Source organism: Limulus polyphemus, unplaced genomic scaffold, assembly GCF_000517525.1.
Source record: "Limulus polyphemus unplaced genomic scaffold, Limulus_polyphemus-2.1.2 Scaffold1794, whole genome shotgun sequence".
NCBI lineage: Eukaryota > Metazoa > Arthropoda > Merostomata > Xiphosura > Limulidae > Limulus > Limulus polyphemus.
Genome location: NW_013667404.1, coordinates 211,012 through 221,276, shown reverse-complemented (window position 1 = coordinate 221,276; position 10,265 = coordinate 211,012). Strand labels below are relative to the sequence as shown.

The window sequence follows — 10,265 nt, the reverse complement described above, 5'->3', positions numbered from 1 at the left end:
GTGTGTAAGGAGACCAGGGAAAGTTTAACGTCAACACAACCAATCTTCGGAACGCCGTTGTTAAATTAGATTACACTCATCTACTTAACAAGCTAAGTCAACACAACGACAGAAAAATCGCCCGTGGGTAATACGGGCGATTTTTCTGTATATTTGAGCCCGGCATGGCCAGGTGGTTAGGAAGCTCGACTCGCAATCTGCGGGTTCGAATCCCCGTCCCACCAAACATGCTCGCCCTTTCAGCCGTGGGGGCGTTATAATGTGACGGTCAATCCCACTTTTCGTTGTTAAAAGAGTAGCCCAAGAATTGGCGGTGGGTGGTGATGACTAGCTGCCTTCCCTATAGTCTTTCATTGCTAAATTAGGGACGGCTAGCCCTCGTGTAGCTTTGCGCGAAATTCAAAACAAACTTCTATATTATCATCTAAATAAATCTCCAAGTTAAATTTACTTTATTAGAAAAAGAATAAATACAATTATCATATTTTTAAAACCAAAGTAACATCTGTACTTCATTTTCTTTTCCAAGTTACACACACACACACACAAAACCATGTAAATAAACAAATAAATTTAGCTTTTGTAAAATATTCCAAAAAGTATATTAGCACGTTTAAATGGTAGCTCTTCTGCTCTAAGAAACAGATATTAATTCGGCTAGTCTCTCTTCGGTGTCCCCCAGTGGCACAGCGGTTTGTCTGCAGACTTACAACGTTATAATCCGAGTTTCGATACCCGTGGTGGGCAGAGTACAGATACACCATTGTGTAGCTTTGTGCTTAATTAAAAACAAAGAAAACTCTTTTCAGCATTGCCCTAAAGCTGTTTTCAAAACCACCACTTTGTAAAGTTCACTAAACGGTTTGAATATGTAGATACAAGTGAATTGGAGATTAACTTCAGGTCTCTTTTATGAAATTTTTCTTCATTTATATTTTTTAAATAGTGTGATAACGTTCAAAATGTACCTCTGATTATTTCTTTTTTCATAAGTTTGTGTCTATTGCAAAGCATATTTGAATTTTCCACTGAAACATACTTTTGTAAGATATATCTAAAGTTTTAGGAAATTAAACATAGGTTATACCTCAAATAAATTTTATGGAAATATTTTCCAGCAATTGCATTCCAAAATACGATCGTAATTGAACAAAATTCTACAACAACGTCAGAATTTTTATTCCAACCATCTTATCAACAAGTACTTTTATGTTAAGATCTTACACTACTAAAGGACTTTATTATATCATAAACGGTTTACAGCCATTTTAGGTGAGGTGAACAAGTACTTATGATCTGGAATACAAAAAAAAAAAATCAGCCCAAGTATTTATGCTATCCATGTGTGATATGTAGTTTTTATTTCTGGTTGTAAATCAAGATATTTCAGGAAAAGAATTTTGAAAATGTATAAATAAGATCATGAAATATCCTACACTACATAAAAAGAAACCATTTCTTTTATTCACTCACTGACTGCTCATTTTATGAAGGCTAATATCTAATATCGATTGTACACACAACAGGTTAGACAAGGCATAGTATACACATCACAAAATGCCACATTCGATTGTAGTCCATTTCTCGAGAAGTATGGTTTTCAATTAAATCACAAAGATTAATTGAATCATGGCACCAAGTAGTGTTTATCCAAAATAATTCTACCATACTGAGATCCGTTAATCGTCTCTGTCAAATTAATCTTTAGCCAAATTTTGACCAGTACGTTTTGTTTTTAATTTCATGCAAAGCCACACGAAGGCTGTCTGCGGTAGCCCGTCCATAATTTAGCAGTTATAGACTAGAGGGAAGGCAGCTAGTGAACGCCACCTACCGCCAACCATTGGAATACTCTTTTACTAACGTATAGTGGAATTACCCGTTACATTATAACATTCCCACGGCTGAAAAGGCGAGCACGTTCGGTGACGGAGATTCGAACCCACGGCCCGCAGGTTGTGAGTCGATCGCCTTAACCGCCAGGCCTCGAACAGTACGAGCACGATAAATTGTTACATTATCATGTTGGAATAGTCTTCGTCCATCAAGATAAATATGCAATATCATGGAGGAATACGATTGGGCACAGCGTTGAGATACACTCTGGATGTTACTTGCTCTCGTTAAAGAAACTATTACATCCTGTACCTTCAACAATCGGAACAACACAAGCAGGGTCAAGTGCTTCACATGGTTTGTATTCTACAAAAAAGGAGATAATTACGACTCATCAGTCCACATCACACTTTCAGTCATTCATTGTCTTCAGTTCTCACTCCCGAACTGCGCTGTCGTGTTTGCATTTACTAGCAGTTTTCAATTGGCTGCCACCAATTTTAACTTCTGAGCATCATCGAAAAAATCTGATGTCATTTTACATGTCTGTTCAATATTCTTCTCTCGATTTGTCACAACTTTTCCCATTCCCTTTTGAATGTCATTGTTGATAGACATTAAGGACAGATGTCCTTTAACAGTGGGTAAAATGAAATTAACTTTTAAACTGCATTCCTCTAGATCATCTGATGGGTATCAACTATCACGTGCCTTTGAAAGTCGAAGAGATCATTATTCCATCGTTGTCTTGCTAACTAACCATATTTCTTCATTGACATATCACATGATTATTACTCTACTTTGTGTGTACCATTAAATGGAGTATTTTACAAATGACCGATTCGATATTTGCAGTGTCTACCTAGTTTTATTTGACTAATTCGGCATTAAAAACATTACAAGAAACAGCCTTGTTTTGCGAGGTTGTAATAACGTACTGACCCAAATGTTTCCACAAAAATTTACTAAAAACTTGATATAGATAATTGTGGACACTTTGTGTCTGCATTCAACCATTATAGCGGTTTTGTTTTAATAATATAAAGCAGCCAGCACTACTTAAAGAATGAATTACAAAAGACTTTTATAAATACATGGAATTTGGTTTTAGATTAGGCCGAACGAAACATCGAGATTATTTAGACCGTTGTTTTAGCACAAAGCTACACAATAGGATATCTGCTCTCTATCCATGGCGTGGAATGAAACTCCGGATTTTGCGTATCGTTAGTGTATCATTGAATAAGAAATTTATGTTCCTTTAGCAAAAAACGGGAACATTTTAAAATTTTTGGCCCGTGAAACTATTTCATCATAAATGTGTCACTTAAAGAGTTTTGTCTGCTTTACATTAACTTTTCGTTGAAAATCGTTGGTCATTGAAAGAAAAAAAACCGTTTCTCTCGTTGAAACTACCATACACTAAAGTGCAAAATGTGCAAGCTACAGATAGTGAATGAATTGAATAAAAATATCACACCGTATTATCTTTTAAATTTCCTTATAAAGTTAAACATATTTTGACATGTAAAGTTATTAAACTCTGAGTTAACGATTAACCATTTTAATCATGCTTAGTTCACAGAACAATAATTTATACATCATATATATATATACACTTCGTTAACATGTTAATGTTCGTACGGCTAATTCTCGAAAAATGCACAGTTTTGTCATACTCCAGATAAGATCGTATTGGTTTTACCAAGTTCCAATCGACAGATGCCAGGGTACTCCATCCCAGTATCATAACTTATTAAGCCAATAAAATCGTCTGTTAATAAAAATACATTTGCTAAGCTGTCTGAGTCAAATTAATTAAATTGTAGTTTTTAAAGCCGAATTATAACTTAATGGTGAAGTTAAGCTTAACCATGAGAACATTCAATTTTGAATGAGTTGTTGAAAATGTCATTAAAAAACTAAAGGAAAGTTATGAATGCACGAGTTTCCCGTTGAATACAGCACTTAGCTACACTATTGGTTTTTGCGAAAATGAAACATTATGTCTAACTACATGAATTACGAAACTGGAATATTTTGACCAGCGAGAACTTTAGTTTTGATAAATACATGTTCAAATCAGTCCACATAAGTCAGTGACATTATGTCCTAACTGATGGATTTACACATCTTTAGATAAAAAAGAAGCAAGCATATATTGTTTACAATCCCACCTCTAACAGCCTCGAAGAAGTTAAAAGTGGTTTTATCAAAAAAAATTCTAATCTAGCTGTCAAAAATTTATAGATTTAAAATATTTAACAGATACTAGACCACCGTGACCCGTGGGGTCAACCACTATTCAGAGGTTATGAAGAATTCAAGCTAATTTCAATATTGCACCGAAATGAAGGTTTATTTTGAAATAATTTAATTAAATATTTCAATCCATTGTGTTATTCATAATTCAAGAAAAGATATTTGATTGTTGGTCGGGAGTAAAAGGAAAGACCATTTCATTTTTCAAAAAAGGGAAGTAAGAAGTTTCGTAAAGAACGCCAACTGTAGTGTGAATGATTTTTTGACTGAGAAAATAAGCAAAGAAACAATAAAAAAATCTCAGAGTTTTAGTAATATATATAGAAAGATTCTTCAAGATATTGTTTTTGTCATCTTACGCCTTTTAATGAAGATGGGAACATTGACTGAGAAATAATATAATATCGAAATGCTCGGCGAGAGGTTTTCATTTACAAAATGTTGTTGTTCTAGACTTGATTTTTATTTTATTACCTCGTCTCCATAGCTATTATTTGCAAATAGTCAATAATATTGTAGGTCCATTTTATTGTTCTTTCTACGTGCTGTTATAACACATTTTCATCTCATTATTTAATTTCTGTTGTGCATATATTGTTGTATGGAAGATATTTTAAAGTGATTCATCAGGTGGAAAACGAAGTTTTATAATAATGGAATGTACGAAAAGTGACCCGAACAATGGCGCTAACTCGGTTACACATGGCCCGATTTTAACAAAACTTGTTTTATTCTGTTTCTATTCTCATTTCATTACAAATATGGCGCCATTGTGCACCGTTTTTGCTGTATTTAATTACAGACAAGCAAACAAACAATCTCAGAGTTTTAGTAGTATATAAATAAATTTCAACATTTCTAGTTTACAATTAACAGATTATCACTTAGTGATGACCATAACAATGAATAACCTATACCAATTTAGCAAAGTTTACATAAGAGATGAAAGGAACAATCAAATGACACAAGTTATCTCTGAAAAACTGCTGCTAAATAATAAAGTTAATGTTTTAAAAGACTATTACATATAACCTACAACTTATAAAATTCAATATAAATCAGTGAACTGGTACTGTAACAAAAAATTACGAATGAGCAATAACTCAATCCATCTCACAAGTGTCTTTTAAACTTTTCATACAAGTTCTTGAACTCAATATTTTTTAAAAACTCATAATGAAAATACATGGTTATTAATTTCCAATAAATGAACTGCAGAGACAAGGTTATAATAATAGTAATCTGTGAATAATCTTAAATACAGCAAAGTTCTTCTAATCTAACGACATAATTTATATATGTGTAATGAAACACTGAAGTTAAAAGTTCAACTTTAAATTTTTCCTCTGTTGATTGGCTCAATATAGAAGCATTAATTAAAATCATTAACCACCATTTCTTTGTAATGTACAAGACACTAGAAAATGTTCTTTATTCCACCTCAGGTTGTTATCTCAGTTGTCCACAGGACATGATACACAGTGTTCACACTTAAAAATAGTTTTTAAGTATTGAAACTTACACACTGGATCTACTTAAAATCTAAACATAATTTTATTAAGTATTCTTGTCTCTCAACCATTAGAATAACCAAGTAATGAACAGGAGCATAAAAGAAAACATTATACAAATGTTTTGAGGATAAATAAACCCCTTAAAAAATAACCCCAACCATCTTGTATCATGTAACTTAACAGATTTGTTGCTGTGCTGTTTTGTTGCTTTTTAATAAAAATAAACTCTTTCTATGCTATATTTTTTTGACTAGGAGTCTGTGATGTATTCTCAAAGTCATTAGCAGTGACTTTAGATGTATTCCACATTACTTCTCTTATTTCACTGGGAGAAGTATTACTAGCTTCAAGTAGTCTTCTCATTTCATGCTTAATAAGGCCTAAACTAGCAACGTTTTTCATTTTAGAGTTTAAAACTCCTTGGATGTCCATTTTACTAACTTGTGATGGAGGGTTTTCAAGGAGACTCTCTTTAACTGGATCTGGAACACTGTCATTGACATAGATAGGCATCTTCAGCTGACCAGAATCCACTTCACGTTTATGTCTCTCACTTATTGATTCTTTCGTTACTAATTGGTCAAGCTTAGTTTTTTGTATTAATGATGGTTCAGACGTAAGATGCACTAATCCATCATTTTGGTCAGCATCAGCAAATCTTTTTTCTTCAATCTTGTTAATGTTGTTATCAGGATAATCAAGATTCTTCATTTCTCGCTTGTGCAATTCTCTCACATTTTCGTTATACTCTATCTTCTCCTTTGTCTCTTGAGGTTTATTTTGCTGTGAAAATTCTCCTCCAGCAGCATCTGCAGAAAGTTTTTCATTAAATCTACCAATTTTCAAGTCTATTTTATGCTGTACATTCTCAACTTTTTCACCAACAACTTTGATTTCCTTTCCCTTCTCAATCTTAGAATATTCTTGTAAAACTTGAGTTACATGAAACTTAGGTTGAATGTGACTTTTGTCCTGAAAATCACCTTTGTTAAGTGAATTGGCTTCCTGTCTGGACACACTGTACTGATTCTTTAGAATTGGTTGTTGAACTACAGCATTATTATCTTGTTGATTTTGCTCAATAAACATGTTTTGTTTGTTCTCTAGATTAATTATATTTTGAAGGTTTTGTGGTTTCTCTTGTCTAATCCCATCCTGCTGTTTGTGTGGTTCTGGTTGAACAGGTGGAAAATTCTGTTGATCTTCAGAAGGTCGACCAATAATATTTTCCTGCCTATGCTGATTCTGTTGACCAAGTGAAATTTGATTAGGAGATAATTTTTGCTGCAGTTTATGCTGAACTGGTGAATTAACATTTTGCTGTGGTTTATACTGAACCGGTGAATTAACTCTTTGCTGTGGTTTATACTGAACCGGTGAATTAACTCTTTGCTGTGGTTTATCTTTGATATTTTTAGCTTGATTATTGGATATACCACCAAGATTTTGGCTTTGTTCTTTATTTTTGATGAGATTAAGCTGTTGATTTTCCTGATATAATCGTAAGTTATTTTTTTCATTCTTCTCATCCACTACTTGGTATCCAGCATCATTTTGCTTTTTTTCTTCCTTTCCTTGAGCACTGTCTTGGTTTCTTTTGAGTTCCTGGATGATCTTATTTTGTTCTCGGAGAAGTTTATTCTGTTCTTCTTGCTTTTCTACTAATTGCTGTAACAACTTCTCATGGTTTTCAGGTCTTTTCTCTCCTTCATTTAGCTCCCTTTCTTCCTTCTGAATTGCTGCTGGATCCAAACTTTCCTTGCCCTTGCTGATGTCCAGTCCTATTACAGATTCTTTTTGGTTGACTATTACACTATCTTTGACCCTATTGTCACTCTTTTCCTCATCAAGTTCTTTTTTTAGATTGTTTGCTACATCCAAGTTTTCCTTGCGTTTGTTAATATCATCTATCACTTTATTTTTTCCTGAACATCTGATGGATTCAAATTTTCTTTGTCACGTATATTCTGCTGCTTTAAACCAAGATTTTCTTTTTGGCTGTCTGCTCCACCTTCCTTGCCTTTGTTCTTATATGCTTCTGCTCCATGCTCCTCCTCCTTATTTAAAATTCAAAAAGTCAGGAAAAATCAATACTATATCAATGCATAACTTATAATTTATAAATTGAAAAACTTGGTAATAACTGTTTCCCATTCATGCAACCAAATTAGCATCTTTAATACTGTGAGGTATAGATACACTGTTTATATGCATGAACTGCTGGTGTTCATCATGGTTTTCATACAATCATCTATTTTGTCTGTTGAAAATAATTTTACAGCATTCTGAAACACTACAGTATAACTTAATAAAACATTATCTTAAATATTTCTTTAAAACAACAAGCTACTCATGTAATATAGGTAGGTAAATGATGAACATTTCTTATTACTATGAGCTTTGGTTCAAATGTTTATCAAAGTAAAGAGAGGTTTAGCAGAGCAAATGTTTCATTTGAAAGTTGTAGATATACAGAGGATATTTTTGTATTAATATAATTATTCTTGTTTCACAGTTACCAGGCTTAATAATTTGCCTTTCTGTGAAGCCCTGGCTTTGTTTATTACATTTCTTAAGGATTTGTATATTCATGTATCTATTCTTGTTTCAAAAAATAATGAAAATGTGATTACAGTGTTATACAGCTAACTTTTAAACAGTTAACTGGTATCATACTATTGCTGTAAAAATGAAACATTACTGCTCCTAATGTGAAGTTATGTTTCTTGTTACCATAATAATACTACGGATCTAAATCAGACTTTCTAGCTTCATTCTTATTCATTCACTGAGTTTTCAAACTCTGCAAGTTAAAGCTGTAAATGTCTAACATTTTTTTTACAAAATAAGCTGAGGTATTCTAACTTTTATGTTATTTGACTTTGAAAATACCAAGTTTTCACTTTGGCTAAGTACTCAATTGCCCAATAAATAAAATGTATTGTGTATTTACTTCCCTTCATTGACCACAAACTATTTGAGTTACTCTGTAGTTATAAATGCATCACTTAAATGCTCCAAGATCGTTGAACTAAGATGCTAGTATTAAAGGTAGTATATGAATTTCTGACATATGTTTGTGTGATTCATGAAGAAAAATATAAAAACATTCATACTTTTATTCCCCCATAGCTGCAAAGAGTTTTGCCTGTAAACAAAACAACCTACTTGTAAATTTATTTTATAATTTTTCTGCCTATTCTAAAGAATAACTATTTTTGGTAAGCACCTATCATTCCTTGAGAATATACTATCCATTTCTTGATTTTCAAATATCTTAGTTTTTGGAATAGGCCTTTGTTTAAACATTATGGTGCCACGTCAAGTGGTTTGTTCATTTACTAATGAAACATAACTTTGAAAATAGCTACAAAGAATGTTTAACTATGACAGGATAGAGCAAGAATTAGACTATTATATAACAGTTACCAGGTTAATTCATCCTAATGGAAAACCTTAGCTTTATTTTATTTTTATGGTTATTTGTAAAACAAATGTTTGTGCTACTTGTTTTACAGTTTTCGGGTTAATTCATCCTTCTATGTGGTGTTACCTTTGTTATATAATTTTTAAGGTTATTTGTGAAAAAAAATTCCCTTTTTTGTTTAGCTTTCAGGTTAATTCATCTTTCTATGTAACTTTAGTTTGTTTATTTTTGAAACAAATGTTTCTGGTCCTTGTTTCAGTATTCAGTTTAATTCCTTCTTCTTTGTAACTTTAGCTTTGTTATCGTATTTTTTGTGCCCTAACAATAGCTCAGACTCTTTGGATCCCAAGATTGATATCCATAATTTTAACGAGGCTCACATCTCTTGACAAGCTGTTTTGCTATAACATCCTATCATATATGCAAGTCCTGAATCTGATTTATTGTTCTCTCTCACATCAGAAAACTGCACTAAAAATGAGTTATAATATGTTGGTGATGTCACGTCTGATATACAATTCTTACAAATACTGTAGCAAACTTGGAATACTTTAAAATAAATATTGCTGAAAATATTTATATTGCTAACCCAAGCTACTTCCATAATGTCAAATAAGGAATACCATTTCCCAATAATCTACGTCAATATTATCACAATCTGTTTATATACTGAAAACAGGCTGTTAAACCTGTTGATTTAAAACTCAACTTGCTTTTGTTTTTGGTCAGATCATAATAGTCTTAAAACGTAACAATAACCTGACAATGCCATGTAAAACAGTAACTGGCATACATACATCTTATTCATAAACTAGTTTAAGACAAACTTTCTTCTATCTGTGTAAACAATTAATCCTTTCTATAAGTATTTGGAAACTATTATTACTACTTTATCAATATCTTTTCCACTACATTACGCCTATTTATTTTCATTTTAGTAGGTTAAAATCTAAATACTTACCACCAAATTAACATCCTTTACTTCTGGTTCTTGGGGAATAGGAGGTTCTTGTCTTTTGTCTCCATCTAAAAATAAGAATAATAACTATTTAAAATATTTTACACCAACAGCTTTACTACTTACTCCAGTAATTGGCTACAAAATTGTATTTTTAATAAATAATAGCTTTTAATCATTGTCATTACAGTAATTTTTTTTTTTGTCTATCTTCTCTGATCTCTGACAAAATATTTTTGTAGAAATAACCTGGATTGTATTGAAAGTA

The 10,265-nt window shown here is 32.3% G+C and overlaps 1 protein-coding gene across 1 annotated transcript in view; it reads right to left on the bottom strand.

The window, feature by feature from the left end:
• Positions 1 to 4,750: 4,750 nt before the first annotated feature.
• The window catches only part of LOC106464963 (putative sodium-coupled neutral amino acid transporter 10), a 64,018-nt gene continuing 58,503 nt past the window's right edge, over positions 4,751 to 10,265 (bottom strand). The window contains 3 exon segments of the mRNA XM_022392772.1: positions 4,751 to 7,533; positions 7,536 to 7,669; positions 10,001 to 10,065. Of these exon segments, the coding sequence (XP_022248480.1) occupies positions 5,844 to 7,533; positions 7,536 to 7,669; positions 10,001 to 10,065 (1,889 nt within the window). The 3' untranslated portion in view covers positions 4,751 to 5,843.